We start from the raw sequence: 18,859 nt of genomic DNA on the forward strand, positions 1-18,859 counted from the left end.
ATTGTTTGAAGAATAACGATTCTGTTGTACTTGGTGCTTTCATTTTGCAATGTATAAAATATTAAAAACGATAAATACTGAAATGAACAGTCGATGTAGTATAATTGCAGTTACTATTAATCTCGCTTTTTATGCTTTAATCACAGGATATAAAGATAGTTAAATTTAAAGCAAAACATGATCAACGTGGAATATTCACCTTCCGCGGAATGCGTGCAAATTTTTCCATCTCCAGTGAAAGGCTGGTCACACGAACAGCTATAGGATCCTTTAGTGTTTGTACATGAAGCATAACTGTGACAGTCGTGTACACCGCTGACACATTCGTCGATATCTATGAAAATAAAGAATCAGGCCAAAAAAATTAAGATGGGCACTTTCGTCAGTTTTTTTTTTAATAACACGTGTTGTGTAAGACGCAAAATATTTTTTTAAAAAAAAAAAAAGTTCTTGTTTTTTCTTATATAAAAAAAGCAAGGAAAGAAAAAAAAAAAAAAATAAAGGGGGAGGGGAGCCACGCACCAGGTTTTTTTCTTTTTTTTTTTTTTTTTTTTTTTTAAAAAAAAAAAAAAAGGTTTTTTTTTTTTTTTTTTTTTTTTTTTTTTTTTTAAAAATATTTTTTTTTTTTTTTTTTTTTTTTATTATAATATAGGCCCCCCCCCTTTTTTTTTTTATTTTGGGTGACCAGCAACTGTATGTATTTTTAATTTATTTATTGTTTAAACATTTCTTTGTAATTTTACAGTTCAAATAAACTTTGTTGTTGTTGTTGTTGTTGTTGTTGCGCGCGCGGAATCGCACACGACTACCTCGACAAAGTGTTTTGTTTTATAAATTCATTTTTTAAGCGTCAGAATTCATTGTGAATAAAAACACGTCAAACACCACTCGAGTTCTTATCATTAACTCTATGGTAGAGCTGCACCATTTCAACCAGGAAATTCCTTCTTTGGTTCGCGAAAAAAGCGATATCTGAAATGATCTGCAAGCTGCACAAACTGCAGATGATGGCGAAAGCATTCGTAAGCTGCGGGCTTTGTATTCTCATAAGACTAGCGACAAAGGGCGCAAAATATAACTGACTACCGTCAAAACGGATTAAAATACCGGTTAGCGACAGGTAAATATAAACCGACAACCAACATGGTCCGAGATTGTCGATATGTTTGTATTCAGAAAGAACAGCATTTTGTATTTGTTTCTAGCTTAGGAAATGACCAAATTATATGGTGGGCTCCATTCCACCAGAGGAAATATTTATGGTTGCATTTGAAACAGCTATAAATCTATTAGCTTTTAACAGTTTTCCACAAAAGAAAGCTATAACCAGAAACAACGGCATCGATTGTAACTTTTTTTTTCTAATTTTAAGATAGCAAAATCAATGAATGCAGCAATTTAAACCCCCCAATGCAAAATGCTTTTTTTTTTTTTTAGGTATTGGGCTGTTTGATGTAGTTTATAACGTCACTTGTCTATTGTGATGGCCAAAAAAGGAATGGACCGGAACTGATACTTTTAGTCGCAATGTAAAAGCTAAGTTCTGTTCATAACAAGCCAACAATATATTCGCTAATAACATGTTATTTTCCTTTTTTGTTGTTTTCTACAACCTTCTCTTTCCTACCTTTGCAATTTTTCCCGTCTCCTTCAAACCCATTTTTACACGTGCATTTGTACGAGCCTGCGATATTCGTACAAGCTGCATTGACGTCACATTTGTCGGGGCTGACTTGACACTCGTCCACGTCTGTGACAATCAAAAGAAGAATGAGCGCTTTAAAAAAAATTAATATCCCATTAATATATCTGTCCATCCGTTTGTCCACTTGCTTATACGGCCGTTTGTTTGTCCATTGTTCATTTAACCAAATACCTTCTCACTTTGTTTTTTTTTCTCCCCAAAACACATGGGCAACGCGTGATTTGAGTGGATATATGCACAGGTTAATTCCACAATGTATTTGAGTCAGCTATCTGAGCTGGTTTCATCAAAACTTGAGACACCATGCTAACGAGCTTCAGTAAGGCTGAAAAAAAAAATGTCCACTATTGCAACCCTGCTCTATCGAGTAATGATGTGCACTTAATGAAGTCGTCAAATCAGCCCTGCTAAATTGTTCGCTATGTTCAAAAAAATTTGGCTTAAAAAGTTGCGATTTATGTTTCCTTGATGAACATTTGTGCTTCGGATGGGTTATAACACATCTTAAAATATATGTTACAACGTGAATACAAAACAACATAACAATATACTGATCGAGATTTTCGGGAAAAAATTGGCTACCTCACTCGGGACCAGACATCAAGGGTTGATTATTCCACACAACTTTTTGTTATTTTGATGGCTGTTGTATTGTTTCTCTATTATTGCTGGTTTTAATCTAAACTCAGGCTAAGCGCCTCGACAGACAAAACATTCTGTGGTCGACAACTTTTTGTTTTGGTCGAGAGTAAGGCAGTTTCTCTTTTCGAATAGGGAAAGTACTTACTTCTCGACAACTAATAGTTGTCAAGAACTAGGTTTTTGATCTTTTTTCCGTCTGTGGGAGTGTTTGGCCTTTGCTGTCGACTATCGCACCTGCGTTGTCAATGGCCAGTGGTTTGGGCATGGGTTGTGAATGTTAGTTACCAAGCTCTCGTTGACCTGTCTTAGTTGCCAACAACAAAAACGTGCTCCAATGTGCGAAATGCTTGCATCGAACAGAATCAGTTCTCGAAAAAATTTAGTTTAAGACAACAAATAGCTGTCGACAACCAAATAACTCGTCCGTGAAGGTTCATTGTTTACTTTCCATAAATCGATCAATTTATAATTTTCGTAACCTCCTTTATTCCCATGCGCCCGCTTCTTCCTACCTTTGCAGCTTTTACCATCCCCTTTGTATCCAGCTCTACACGCACAGGTGTACGAGCCGTCAGTATTCGCGCAATGTGCGTTGATATCACAGTTATTTGTGCCAGTCTGACACTCATTCAGGTCTGTAAAAGTCAAAAAGTAGAGAAAAATATAATCAAAGTGTCCTCTTTGCTTACGACACCAAATCTGTACACCAATATGACGTCTCCATACATGATAGCTGCTTAGAATTGCGTAAAACGTTTCGGCAAATAATTACAACGGCGAACCGGGGAGACCGGAGAGACTATAACATTTCATTTTTCTTGGCTCCTTTTATGGAAGGGTATCCAATTTACGTTTCTCATAGTGTGACAGTGCAAACCAGCAATAAGTAAAATTTTGACTTCAAAATGTCATCAAAAATAATTTAACAGCTGAAAATTCGATACAATTTTCGTGCAGTGTTTTCAACAACCTCAGTCGAACCTTGCCACATTTAATCATATATACACGATATTTGTTTATCAGTTTGCAGAGAGCAAACACTTTCTGGCCAAATTTGGGCATCAAGCCTTTTTTCAAACATAAACACATATTCTAATTGAGCTCCAAAACGAAACACCATGACTAAGATATTTTGGTAAACCCGTCGAGCTGAGACTGCCGAGACTATACTCCCGCTTTCCATGACTCTGTACGACGTTCACGTGACCCAGGTCTAAATATTTTTGTTCGTATTTTTCCGTAATTAAAAAAAAAATATTAGTCAAAATGTATTCACAGCTCGTGCTCGAGTTAGATGGGACAAACATGACTTCTAAACAAGTTAAGTTTACAAAAAACAATTTTGCTCGAGCTTTCTGCTCTGTCGTCGTTCAGCAATTCGAAAAACGTCACTTTCATAAATTTCTTCTAGATCTTCCGAGGAAATTCACGACTTAAAGTCGGGATAATTAAACTCACAGCAATAAGTATAAAAACTATCATGTGACGGAAGTGATCGGAAATTGTCTTTATACGGCCAAAGAAAATCATCTTATGGCAAAATGTAATCAGTAAATCCACATCAAAATAAAACCACTGGTGGAGAACCTCGTCCCTAGGCCTTATCCGTGCATACGGGCGTAGGCGACCCCCAAGTTTCTAGGCTCGGTGGATTACTAATAGGCTTCTTTCGATATTTTAGAATTCAACATGGTAGCGAGGTCTAGAGAACACAAAAAGAAATGAATAAACATGCTTGCAAAATTCTTTTTGTTTTCGTCCTCTTGGTCTAACAATATGAATTTTAATACATCGTAAGAAGCCTGTTTTGCTTACTAATGGATCCTCCGCTTGAACGTGCCTTCGGCGCTCGCGGGTACTCCGGTTAAGAAAAGGTTTTTAATATTTATACGTTTTTCTACCCGCCATCCTTCCTTACCTTTGCATTTTTTTCCATCTCCGTCGTACCCAGTTTTACAGGTGCAGGAGAATGAGCCCTCGGTATTCTTGCACTCTGCCTTATGGTGACAGACATGCTCCTCTTGGCCAGGCTTACACTCGTCTATGTCTGCAACAATAAAAAATATGAGTCAGTTTGTATTCACAGCTCGTGCTCGAGTTAGATGGGATAACCATGACTTGCATAGCAAGTTTAGTTTACTAAAAGCAATTTTGCTCGAGCGTTCTGCCTTGTCGTTGATCAGCAATTCGAAAAACGTCACTTTTTATGAATTTCTTCTGTCGAGAAAATTCACGAATTTTAAAAAGTCGAAATAAACTCAGAGCAATAAATAGAAAACTCTCATCCGACAGAATATTACAGCAAGTGATCAAAAATTATCTTAATACGGCCAAAGAAAATCAACCTATGACAAAAGACAATCAGTAAATCCATAGCAAAATAAAACCAACTCAGGGGACAACAACAACAACAACAAAAATAATGAGATGATCTATAAGCATAAATATGTTACATAGTTAAACGACTGAAAGCGGCGAATTATTTACGGGAAGTTCTAACCCTAGTCGACACGAAACCTCTCAAAGCTGCGTTCAGAAATAAAATCATTCTCTCTCATAAAATCAGGCTCAGCGACTCGGTACAGGTTCTTATCTTACATCAGGGCCCTGTCTCGTTCATCAGCGGACTTGACGAATGCAGTAGTAAACTTCGCTTACTATTGCAGTGTGTACTGCACTGTGTAATTTCACCAGTTGTCTACATTTGTCTTGACCCGCGAGCATCGTTTGCCGATTGTAACATCCTTAATTTTCTTTAGCCACGGGCGGCAACCTCACCCCCCAAGCCTAATCCGTGCGTACGGGCGAAGGCGTCCCCCTCTTCCTTTGCTCGATGGATTTTGCCTACTTATGGATACCTGGATTGCCGCGCCTTAGACGCGATCGGGAGCTCCGCCATAAAAGGTTTTTTTTGTGCGTTTTTGTAACTGCTAGGTTTCCCTACCTTTGCAATTTTTTCCATCTCCTGCATACCCAGTCCTACACGTGCAGGAGTATGAGCCCTCGGTATTCTTGCACTGTGCATTTTCGTGACAGACATGCTCATACGCACACTCGTCTACATCTGCAACAATCCAAAATATCAATGAGTTTTTTTCTAATTTATCTTAGTAGTATGTTTTCATAGGTGTTCTTATAATTGGGGCATCTTGAATGGTCGAGAAACTCGGCTAATGATAAAAGCTTTGTTACTTAGCCTTGCCAACTTTGACATGGCCGCGTTTGCTGAATGGATTTTTTTCTTTCGTTTGAAAGAAACGACGCCGGGTTATGAATTTTTTAAAACATTGGGAATTTTTCAAGTTGACTACTTAGGCTTTTGGTCCGTAAAAAGTTCAGAGAGATGGTTCTCGAGGAATAAGAATTGGTCGTAAACACGTTGGTTTTTGAGATCGCACGCGGCCATTGGAAACTTAGTCAAGTATATTCAGCAAAAACTATTCAGTACATTTCTGAGACGAGCTAATCATTTCGAGAGGAATCGCACAATTGCACAAAAGCCACAAACAATTAAACAAAAGGTATCGGAATCCATCTTTCTCGTGGTGTTTGTTTTGTTCCGTTTAATTGCTAAACTCTTAAGTGTAAATTTAAGTTTGGACCGTATACAAGGTAGCAATTGTGTTTGATGTTTTCTCGTTTACTATTGTTTTTTTCTTCCTGATAATCTCCTTGACTTATACTACACACCGCCCACGCTCAGTGTGGATGTCGGGGATCTAATGCAGCCATGATTTAAAATAGAAAATGAAAAGAAGGAACGCAAACTGCTCAAAAGCCACAAACAATTAAACAAAGGAATCGGAATCCATCTTTCTCGTGGTGTTTGTTTTGTTCCGTTTAATTGCTAAACTCTTAAGTGTAAATTTTAGTTTGGACCGTATACAAGGTAGCAATTGTGTTTGATGTTTTCTCGTTTACTATTGGTATTTTTCAATTCCTGATAATCACCTTTGAACATTATACTAAAACAATAACTCGCCTCACGCTCAGTGGTTATTGTTGAATGAAATCGAAGGGATTAAAGAATGTATGAGAGAGCCTTTGCGGTTTCTCACTTCCATTTAAGAATTCTTTGTTTCAAACAGCTTATAAAAAAAAAATCGAATTAATTCAAAATTCCTATGTCCCCGGAGCCCTTTATTTCTCGTGCCAAGGGCATAAGGGCTATGGGGAAGAGAATGAGTTTAATTTAAAAAAAATGCTTTTTTGCGGAATAAATTAATCTACAAACAGACTATATTTCCTTTTATAAATTTGGTTAAGAAAGAACAATACAGGGGCGGACTGGGATTCGGGAAGTTGAGAGCTCGAACCCAGAGCGCACGAACATTCAGGGTCCTAAAATAAGTGAGGGGAATATGGTGTCTTTGTAATTAAATTTGAACATAGTTAGACATTCTAGTCTTCTCGGAAAAGGACGATAAACCTGAGTCCCCATCTTCTTTATCCGTTTTTTTATGTATAGCTAGCATATTAGTCTCTTAATGATACTTTACCCGTATTTTAGCCTTACTACTAATATGTTGGATGTGTTGTCTAGTCAGGTGTCCACATTAGTTGAGGGGACTTTTCCCCTCAGCTAAACACTTTAGACCGTTATAAGTCATTCATTCATTCATTCATTCATTCATTCATTCATTCATTCATTCATTCATTCATTCATTCATTCAATCGTATAGCAGGGGACGTTAAAGACACCACACTCTATTGGCAAAGAGTAGGGCACGAAGCCCGTGTGATGTGGACTTATAGTGTAGTAAATTACAGAATGTGTACCGCGCGTGTGAACTTTTCTCCTTTTTTTTGTTTTTATTCAATTCCTGATAATCAACTTTGAAGATCATACTGAAACAATAACTCGCCTCATGCTTAGTGGTTATTGTTAAATGAAATCGAGGGGATAATACCTAAGGTTGTGGCGAATAATTGTTAAATAAAATTTAATTTTAAAATTATATAATATTAACTTGAAAAGAGGTCAAGCTTCAGTATACATCGTTTTATTGCGACAGGTCTGTTTCGTATGGACCTAAATTAATAGGTCCACACTCATCAGGCAAATATTAATATATAACAATTTAATTTAAAAAAAAATAAAAGAATTTCTCGAATTAAGGTAATTAGTGCGCTTTTTAATTGATATCTCTCATTCTTATATACAAACAGACTATATCCATTTCATAAAATTGGTTGTTAAAGAATCTTAGAACCGTAGATTGCTGGACTGCTGTGCGGGTGGTCGAGATTTCTAACCCAGATCGGACCAACACTCAGGGTCTTAAAATAACTGAGAAGATTGTGTTGCCGTTAACCGCATCACATCTGAAAATAAAATAGATTCTATTCTTCTCTAAAAAGGACGATAAACCTTAGTCCGCGTTTACTGTATCCTCAGTCTCATTGCAGGGGACTGATTCCATTTATGTTTGACTGAAGCGACACAGACAGCAGAGTATATCGATACAAACTACTGTAAAAATCAGTTATATTTTAACAAAACCTGTTGTATCTTTAATAAAATCCGACTCTTGTTTTAATATGGGGATAATTTGTGAAGCGCTTCAGGGATAAACGCAATCGTCGACTGTCAAATTTGTGGAGAATTTTGCAACGATCATAAAATACTGTCTCTACCACATTTTCTAAACAAATAAGTAAAAACAGAAGGCATGGTATTGTTAATTTTATATATAACTTATAGTTTTTATAACTTCCATTTCATAACTTAATGAGATTGCTACGCATAGATAATCAATTAAAAGAAATGTTCGATTGATAGGTATTCTTTTTTTACTACTCTGCCAGTGTTTTAAATGTCGTATCATTGCACGAAACTCATCATAGATTAAATAATAACTATAGGTGGTTGTCGGTATTGGATTGCAGTTGTGCCACAGTGGTTTTTTACAAATATAGAAGACTACTGCAGCTTAAATATGATGATTTTCTATATCCATTATCCATAATTGAGTTGAATGAGTTTTTTTAATGCACGGGGTCTAGTTCGACCTGTATTGCCTATTGGTAGGAATCGTTGACGTGCTTAAGTTATCTAGTGTTACATTGCTTTAAATTTTCAACAGTGTAAACAAAATATGTGGAAAACAGCTTTTGTATCGAGTTAGCAAAATGTAAGAAATAAACGCGTATGCAATATGCTAAATGGTGACCTTTTTCACTTGGACTACAATTAATGTGGAATTGTACCCCACCCAGCAAATATTTGAATTCAGTCATTACGACCGCAAACGAACCCCCAGGGGGAGTACTTGGGTAAGTTTTGTTGGGTATGTGCCGCTGGCCTCTCAGAACCCCTACCCCATTATAGTCTTATTCTATGGCCAACTATAGACCCCATCTTAGTCACTTTTGGGTAAATTTGATTTTTACGACCCCAACTTAGTCACTTTCTGGGAGCTGTTTGTCAAATATTGAACAACAGCAATAATTACGGTAACATTTTTTTCGGCGAATATTTCCGTTCATAAATCACAACTTGCCAGATTTTCGTACTCTCAAAATCCCGGAAAAGTGTGACCTCATTCTCGTCACCCTATAAAAAATGTTTGAAATGGCGACCCCATTATAGTCAGTCCATTCGTGAAAATGCGACCCCATCCAGCGGCACATCCCCATTAGCCCATTTATAGGAAGTGCCCCCCCCCCGGGAAACGAACAACGCCAGCAAGCAGGCGTTACATGCAGTGAGATTGCAGCATTTACAGGATTACTTATTTCAATAAGTACTCTTGAAAATGCATTTAAAGATGCGTTAATTTATTGGCAATTGACAACACTTTTCTAAGTTCGTTTCTTAAAACGTTTTTGAAGAGGGTTCTCGCTAAATATTCGAGCAATAAAAGCAAAGATAAAAGTCACATAAACAACTCATGGCATTATAAAATTTTGAGTACAGTTAGCAAAACCTTATATTAGTAGAAATTTAGCACTCAAGTTGACCCCGCAAGAAACAAATGAATCGAATCTGAAGTTATTCAAATTTCAGTTCAAACCCGCCCGTGTAAGCATTTTTTACATAGTTGACATTACCTTTTCTCGAAAATGCTTAAGAATTTAGTAGCGGGGTCACTTAGAGAAATAAATTACCCTGAAATGTTTTAAACAGAATACAAAATGTAACCGTGCTATAGTAATTGTATTATTTATGCATTATTGCAACTTTCTCCGAATCTTTTAAAAGTTTTTTTGTATCTCAGAGATTTTCTTACAACGAAATAAGGAACCTGCCCAGTTGTTGTAGTAGCACTTTGGACATTTTTAAGCTTTAATTTTTTTTTTTTCGTTTCTATCTATCTATCTATCTATCTATCTATCTATCTATCTATCTATCTATCTATCTATCTATCTATCTATCTATCTATCTATTAAACTAACTAAATGTAAAAGTAAGTCACAGCACTCACCCGCGGTCTGGCCAGCACCTCACGCATGCGCACAACCTTTCACCCGGGCAGTGGCAACCATGGACAGCTGTTTCGGCCTTGTTGGGCCTCATCAGCATGGCATAGCCAGGCGTAAGGGTCTCACGTTAGATCATTGACCCCGCCGTTTACTGCCGAGGCGGGTGCTTAGCACCCCTTTAAGCGCCAGCTCCATACTAGCCATATGGTAGCTGGGGTTGGGGACATCGCGTCCTCGGCAATGCGTGTGGGCTGAGGATCACTAAAGAGCGATCTATGACTTCAAAATAATTAAATAAACTAACTAAATGTAAAGGAATCACAGCACTCAACCGCGGTCTGCCAGCACCTCACGCATGCGCACAACCTTTCACCCGGGAGTGGCAACCATGGACAGCTGTTTCGGCCTTGTTGGGCCTCATCAGCAGTAAACGCGGGGTCAATGATTAACGTGAGACCCTTACGCCTGGCTATCCATCTGATGAGGCCCAACAAGGCCGACAGCTGTCCATGTTGCCACTGCCCGGGTGAAGGTTTGCGCATCGTAGGTGCTGGCCAGCGTGATCTGTACTTCCTTTTATTTAGTTACTTCTTCTATCTATCTATCTATCTATCTATCTATCTATCTATCTATCTATCTATCTATCTATCTATCTATCTATCTATCTATCTATCTATCTATCTATCTATCTATCTATCTATCTATCTATCTATCTATCTATCTATCTATCTATCTATCTATCTATCTATCTATCTATCTATCTATCTATCTATCTATCTATCTATCTATCTATCTATCTATCTATCTATCTATCTATCTATCTATCTATCTATCTATCTATCTATCTATCTATCTATCTATCTATCTATCTATCTATCTATCTATCTATCTATCTATCTATCTATCTATCTATCTATCTATCTATCTATCTATCTATCTATCTATCTATCTATCTATCTATCTATCTATCTATCTATCTATCTATCTATCTATCTATCTATCTATCTATCTATCTATCTATCTATCTATCTATCTATCTATCTATCTATCTATCTATCTATCCTATCTAAATAACCCACTCACTATAGTCGAAGCTCCTTGTGTTGTGGTCTCATCTTTGCATGTAGTAAATAAAAAAAACAGTTGGCTGTTTTTATCCCCATTACTGCGAACGAGTTGGCTAAATTCTGCTTTAACAGCATTTTCTGCAACCTACTGCTACTTCGGCCTTAGTATAAGAAGTTAAGGATAGGTCCACTCTAATCAGAATTAATTTGGAAAACGCATCTGTGTTCGTTTGGATATATGATTGTATTTTGGCAGCTATCGATCTATTAGCTTTTTAACAATACTGATTCGACAAGAAGCAACCCCCAGAAACAACGCCATCGATTAAAAAATTGTGTTTCTAAATTTAAGTGTCATTGTCAGAGTAAACCAGGCAATGCCAAAAGATGGGGGTCAGCCGATTTCCCTCATATTTTCAGCATTTAAAACCTATCAGATAAGATTAAGATTGGTGGCATTTAAATGATTTTCTGCCTTTTCAATCTTGAGATTGACCACCCCCCTAGTTTTTGGCACAGAAAGTGCCAAAAATCCTCATAAAAAAGGCCAAATTCTCAGTACAGGAAACAGATCTTCCTTTTGCATTTCGCGCACAAAACTTTTTTTCAAAGTAAATTAACTGTTGTTGATGTTTTGCATCTTAGAAACAACTTTCCATTCAACTTATTTTTACCATATTTTCTAAACTAGGTAGGTAGCTTTGTCTTGCCACAGAGTGAATTTGGGGATTTTCAAATTCAATTTTTTCAAAAGTGCGTAGTTTATTTTTTATTAAAAGCCATTTTATAACAGTCCATACCCTTCTTATCGAAAACAAGAATTTATTGATTGGCACAATAAATTCTTTCTCCACGAATTTATTAAAAGCTCTGATCGCTCTTATGCTATTTTCCCGCCAAAATTTAATCACACTAAAATATCACATTACATCGATACAATTATATTTTGAAATGAAATATTTATTTTAATTCATTGAAAGAAGTAGAAACTCATTTTATATATTTTATAGTCGTGTAACTTCGTTTAAGTTTTTTTTTTAAGCGAGATATAAACGTATATATAAGGCGGTTTGTGATCCAAGGTACCAAAGAAAAACAGAGTGAGACGTTTTTCTACGTTCGACAGTTGTCAGTTTCAATCTACTATCACGTTTCATTCGGGACAACACTCTTTTATGATTTTTAGCTTCACAAGAATCACCTTGAATCTCTGTATACATTTTACCGTTAGATGCTTGTAAACACGATGTACAGTTCGCTTACTACTCTACTACTCGAGGTTTTTTGAGTGGCAAGCGAGGAGGCCTCGAGTTATCTGAGGAGCTTCTTCATTCAGTTGGTCAGATTATCTGTAGATAGAGTGGAAGTTAGCATCTTCAGAACACTAAAAGAGAAGTAACAGCGACTGCGCGACTGGCGACCTTGAAAAAATACCTGTTGTTATCACTGCACAAAGATCAATGCAAACGGATTAATGACCCACGCCGTGTTTGCATGACCTTTGTAATGTATGCAACACTGTCACGCTGGTTGTAATTCGAGCTCCTCTCTTTTCAAGTTAGTCTTTAGTTCTTTTCATACCAAAACAGACACAACACGCATACAAGACCCAAGTAGACGTACACAGGTAGCAGTTTAGCTGAGCAATTTTTATACTAGAATCGTTAGTAATAGGAAGCATTTTTTCCTTATACCATTGCTTATACAATCTGGCTATAGAGCAACTGTTATCGTAACACTCTTGATGAAATTGTGTGCTAATTATTTAATGTACTCTCATTTGACCAATAAACGCACAAATCTCTGTTTTGGATATATGTTGTTGAGGACTGTATTCTCGTTTTTATCACTTAAGACGACTTTAATCCCAACACCCATCTAAATTTGCACAGAAGCACAACTTTCAGCAATATGGCCCATAAAGTTCATAAATCTGAGCTTTCATTTCCTATAATAAAATAACAATCATAGATCATGGGGCACCTGTGGAGATAATGATGATAATGATGTTGTTGTTGTTGTTGATGATGATGATGATGATGATGATGATGATGATGATGATGATGATGATGATGATGATGATGGTGATGATGATGATGATGGGGGTGGCGGTGATGATGATGACGATGATGATTGCATTTTGAAGACGAAAAGCCTTGATTATTCAGTAAAAAGTCATATTTTTCTTCAATCATTTGGAGCTATATTGTTTTCCCACGCCGTGACACGCTTCAATGATGCTGTCTCATCTCGGGTAGAAGGGTTGTGAACGTGAGAAATAACGTCTCGACTCGTGGTTTCATTCTTTGGTACCTTGGATCATTACTACAAAGACCGCCTTATATATTACGTTTATAATCTCGCTTTTAAGACATACCAAACTTAACTATGAAAATCGAAGCAATACTTACGTAATACGACTTAGTTTTCGCAGGAAATACACCATGAATTTATGCACGGACTGCGGTATCTATTACTTTAACCCTCGGACGTACAAGCCAACTCACACCCCCACCATCGTACAAGGAGGGGGGGATGGAACCCCTCCACGGAGTTTTCGTTATATTAAGGCGTAGCGAAATTATTTTGAACTTAAAAGAAAGCCCTCAGCGTACTCTATAAGATGACATAATTTTAATTGGCTGTGACGTCATTAGAGCCGCCATCTTGGATCCGCCATCTTGGATTTCAACATTTTCTTAGAAAGTCAGAAAATAACAGGAATTGATGCAAAATCAAGCCAGAATGCTTACGGAATTTAAAAATAAACACATCTTGCACTTCTGTTTTAAAAAACTGGAAAAAAATTAAGAAAAATGGTAAAAATGACGATTTTTGGCAAGACCTGCTTGTATTTATGACGTTGCCATGGCAACGTCACACACCACGGACACACGTTGACATATCAAAATTTCCGCAAAGGATGAATGAACAGCTAATGAAAGTTTCAGCATTGTAGAGTAAATCGTTTTTTCAAAATTTAGAAAAAACCTCATGGGGGGGTGGCATCCACCCTCCCCCCCCTTGTACGTCCGAGGGTTAATTAACATAGTTCATTCGAAATCGATTATTAACACATTTAATGAAGTTTCTACTCTATTAAATGAATTAAAATACAACTATTTCATTTCAAAATATAATTGTATCGATGTAATGTGATATTTTAGTGTGATTAAATTTTGGCGGGAAAATAGCCATAAGAGCGATCAGAGCCATTTTTGAACTAAATTCGTGGAGAAAGAATTTATTGTGCCAATCAATAAATTCTTTTTTCGAATAAGAAGGGTATGGACTGTTATAAAATGGCTTTAAATAAAAAATAAACTATCGCACTTTTGAAAAAATTGAATTTGAAAATCCCCCAAATTCACTCTGTGGCAAGACACAAGCTACCTACCTAGTTTAGAAAATATGGTAAAAATTACAGTTGAACTGGAAAGTTGTTTCTAAGCATGCAAAACATCAACAACCAGTTAATTTACTTTGAAAAAAAGTTTTGTGCGCGAAATGCAAAAGGAAGATCTGTTTCCTGTACTGAGAATTTGGCCTTTTTTATGAGGATTTTTGGCACTTTCTGTGCCAAAAACTAGGGGGGTGGTCAATCTCAAGATTGAAAAGGCAGAAAATCATTTAAATGCCACCAATCTTAATCTTATCTGATAGGTTTTAAATGCTGAAAATATGAGGGAAATCGGCTGACCCCCATCTTTTGGCATTGCCTGGTTTACTCTGACAATGACACTTAAGATCACAAAATCAATGGAGACAACAATGTAAAAACACAAACATGCAAAATACTGTTTTATAAGTTATTACGCTGTTTGAAGTTGTTTGAGGTAGTTTTTTTTTAAAGAAAAAAAAACACATATTCGTTGAGCACGATGTGATTTCATTAGTTGTTGTTTTCTACTACCTTCTCTTTCCTACCTTTGCAATTTTTCCCGTCTTCTTCGTACCCAGCTCTACACGTACATTTATATGAGCCTGCGGTATTCGTACAATCTGCATTGACGTCACAATTGTCCGGGCTGACTTTACACTCGTCCACGTCTGTGACAAACATAACAGGCCTGAATGAACGATTTTATTAATATTATTAATGTTCCGATTATTTATCTGTCCGTCACTTTGTCCACTAGCTTATACGTCAGTCTGTCTGTCCATTGTTCACTTAGCCAATTTCCTTCTACACTTTGATTCTTTCTCCCTAAAACACATGAGCGATGCGTGATTTGGGTTGATATATGCACAGGTTAGTTCTGCAATGCATCTTTGCGCCGACAAAAGGTCAATTGCTCGTTTAACGGTTAAATATTTTGTCTTGCCCTGGGATCTTTATTTGCTGATTGTAATTTCCTTACTTTCCTTTAGCAACATGCGAACCACCTCGTATCCAGGCCCTATCCTGACAGTTGTCGGTGTTGTCTTTACACTCGTCCAAATCAATGACAATTTTTAACAGCAAAAACGGCTTTCAGCGATTTTAAAAAAATTCTAAAATGTAATTACTCTATGTGCTATCTGGTAGAAGAGTACCGTTATTGGTTCTTGTCCTTGCTCCGATCTTTTTAGAACCATGGCGTTTGTATTTTATATATTTTGTCTTTCTCACCTCTGCAATACTTTCCATCTCCTGTGTACCCTTCTTTACACGTACAAGTGTATGAGCCCACTGTGTTCTTACAATCTGCATTGACGTCACACTTGTCCTTGTTGGTCTTGCACTCGTCCACGTCTTTAACATAAAGAAATGACAACAGTGGTTAGTATTAATGTTTCATCAATTTATTTGCCTGTTTGTCGGCCCGTTTTTTTGGTTCTTTGCAGTTGTGATATCAACGAATCGGTTAAAACTGTGAAACATCATCTTTGCAAATATCGTGTGTACATGTTTAATTTTGCCTTACAACAAAAATACCAAATTAAAATTTTACTCGCTCGTTAATAAGAGTTTTCATCTAGCGCTTTTTCTGTCTTTGGGGTGCGGGGGGGGGGGGGGGGAGGGGTCAAGTACTGTGAAAAAGAGTCATGTTTTTCAGGAAAATCTTTCAGGAACATACCTGCCTAAAACAATACATGTAAACTAGTTTTTTTACATCTTTTTTTTTTCTTTCGTCTTAAATTAAATTGATTTTATTGCATTGTATTAAATTGTACTTCACATGCTCAACGAAAAAAGTAATAGTTAAAATAGTTAAATGCAAACTGATTAACTTAAACCTAAGGACAGTTTTAAACCCTTGAAAGTAGTCTCTTTCTCACCATTGCAATTTGTTCCATCTCCCTCATACCCAGCTTTACACGTACAAATATATGAGCCTGCGGTATTCTGACAATCTGCATTGACGTCACAGTCATCATTGCGAGTTTCACACTCTTCTATGTCTGTTACAATAAATAGAAATCATCAGCAGCTTTACGGATGTAACGACAAAGCCCTAGTATGGTGGTGGGCCAAGGGAACTCCCACCTCCCGAAATTTTCGTTGTATTCAAGGACTCTCATCCTTATATATCGCTATTACAAATAAATCGTCCTTTTGTGTAAGACCAGTCAAAAACTCCGTACCTAAAGTGTTACTTATTTGGTGATTAAATTGATAGCAGATAATGATATTCACTTTTATAACTAGTAGAAGCCGCCCTGCGTTATGACGTAGTATAAGGGCATGAAAATTATTCTGTACGAAATTAAAGTTGCGGTATAAGAATGTAAAGTGTAATTTACTGCCTTAATTTTGGGTATTCTTTTATTTTCTTTTTTTTCCAGCATATCTTTCTTACCTTCGCAATTTTTCCCATCTCCTTTGAATCCTGCCTTACATGCACAACTGTATGAGCCCACGGTATTATTACAGTGTGCATTGACGTCACAGTATTCTGTGCCAGTTTTACACTCGTCTAAATCTGTAACAATAATATCCAACAGTTATTAACATTGATATTAAAAACTGATTTTTATGCTGAGAAGTCAATACTGCATTATATTGACAGCTAGTTGGGAGAAAATATATGCCGTATAGGGCGAAGTCGGAAAGCGACGAAGCCCAATACGATTAATACAGCTAATTCGAGAAAGGTTGTCGCAAAAAAGCGCAAAAGCGCACGCGAGAAGACCGAAAGGTTGAATGCATATGGGTAGAAGTTGTGAGCTGCTTTACGTGGGTGGAAAGGTGAAAACAAGGTACTCGTAGGACTTGTAGCCACGCGGAGTTTCAGAAGAATTTTTAAATCTCAAAGATATGCGATTTATTGCTCAATGTTGTAGTTCTTGGTATTCACCTCTAAAAATTTACAAAAATCAGAAGCTTTACGAAACGATTCGCCCTAGGCTCAGTCTCGAGAAGTATTTGCCAAGATTCAACTAACCTTCGGAGGATAATTAATTATAAATTATATACTATAGTAAATGGTTTGAACCCAGGAGTATCAGTAGGTCGTAAAGTATGATCATCCGGGTGAGAGTAGTTCTTAGAAGAACTGTTGTTGGTGACTGACGTTTCGACAACCTGAGCGGAAGTCATCTTCAGAGTCAAGTGAAAAGTTGTTATGTTATAAGTCTGGTCCGTTGATGTTGATTGGTCAGTTCAGCCGTGATGTTATTGGCTGTAAGACTCGTGTAGAGTTTGTCGACAGTAATTGGTCCGTTTCGATCCGTCTATTATTAGTCAAATTAAGTCGTTTTGTTGGCGGTCCGTTTGTCGGTTCTGTTTAAGTCGTGAATAAGTCGTTTGCAAGGTGCCGGTAGCTGTTGACATCTGTTTATAGGCGTTTGTTCTAAGTTTGTGTAACAGCTTTCCAGAGTCAGTCGTTGAAAATAGTTAGTAGGTTAAGCATTCAGCAGAGTCCAAGTCGATTTTGTGGTTAGTAAGTCGATGGTGTTCAGAAATGTGATTGTTGACATCACCATTTCTCGTCGCTCGTTTGTGTTCATTCAGTCTCGTGTTGAGGTTTCTACCGGTCTCTCCGATGTAGGAGGCCTGGCAGTCGGAGCATTTGATTTTATAAATTGCTCCCTGTAAATTGCGTCCTTGTATTTAACGTTAGTTAGTAAATGTCGTAACGTAGTTATAGGTTTGTGAGCTACACGGATATTGTAGGGTTGTAGAATCCGCGCAATAGTCTCAGAAGTGCCCTTGATGTAGGGTATAGTCGCTGTAGTATAACAGATGTCGGGTTTCTGTCAGTTTTGGTAGTTTCAGTAGTTCGGTGAGTGTTTCGTCTAATAAAGTCAGTGTTGTAGTTGTTCTTGTGGAAAACGCGGTCAAGGTATTTGTTTTCGTCAGATATACTGTCGGGTGTATCGCAAACTAGTTGCGCTCGTCTTGTCAAAGTCTTGATAGTCGTAGCTTTGTGGAAAGTCGGGTTGTAGGATGTTTCGTCCAGTAATCTGTCGGTATGCGTCGGTTTTCTGTACACTGTAGTTCGTAGTTCGTTGTTGTCGCGGCTTACCAGACAGTCTAGTAAAGGAAGTTTTCCGTTTTCTTCGATCTCTCTGGTAAACTGTAAAGTCCGACAGAAATCGTTCAAGAACCAATACATTAATTTTTGTAAATATGATTTTCCTTTGTCTTCTAGCTCGTTCCTACCTTTGCAAGTTTTTCCATCTCCTACATAACCGGACTTACAGGTACATGTGTATGAGCCCACGGTATTCTCACAATCTGCATTGACGTCACAGCTGCCAGTGCGAGTTTTACACTCGTCCAAGTCTAGAACAGTTAATCAAGTCTGTCAGTGTATTTATAGAATGATATAATAAAAAATCAAAGCAAAATATAGGCCACTTTCTAGTTACCCTTCGCCTCTTTTTTAAAACGAATCTACATGTATGCGAACCCATTCATATGAAAATGAATTTCCCTTACAGGTCCTTTTATGTTTTGCAAATCAACCTCATTTTAAAATGGTTTCGAAAGTAGATTCGTTTCAAAACAAAAGCAAAACAGAGGCATAGGGTAACTCGGAAGTGGTCTAATGGGTAATAATATGTACCACCTTTGACTGCATTTTCTACAAAA

At 37.1% G+C, this 18,859-nt stretch overlaps 1 protein-coding gene across 1 annotated transcript in view; it reads right to left on the reverse strand.

The window, feature by feature from the left end:
• The window catches only part of LOC144666718 (uncharacterized), a 37,786-nt gene that overhangs the window by 2,374 nt on the left and 16,553 nt on the right, over window positions 1-18,859 (reverse strand). Inside the window, exons 14-16 of the mRNA XM_078528099.1 lie at window positions 18,428-18,550; window positions 15,452-15,574; window positions 200-334 (exon numbers count right to left, since the gene is read on the reverse strand). Of these exons, the coding sequence (XP_078384225.1) occupies window positions 200-334; window positions 15,452-15,574; window positions 18,428-18,550 (381 nt within the window). The remainder of the gene's footprint in view (window positions 1-199; window positions 335-15,451; window positions 15,575-18,427; window positions 18,551-18,859) is intronic.

This window comes from Oculina patagonica, chromosome 9, assembly GCF_052425735.1.
Source record: "Oculina patagonica isolate OP01 chromosome 9, crgOcupat, whole genome shotgun sequence".
Lineage (NCBI taxonomy): Eukaryota > Metazoa > Cnidaria > Anthozoa > Scleractinia > Oculinidae > Oculina > Oculina patagonica.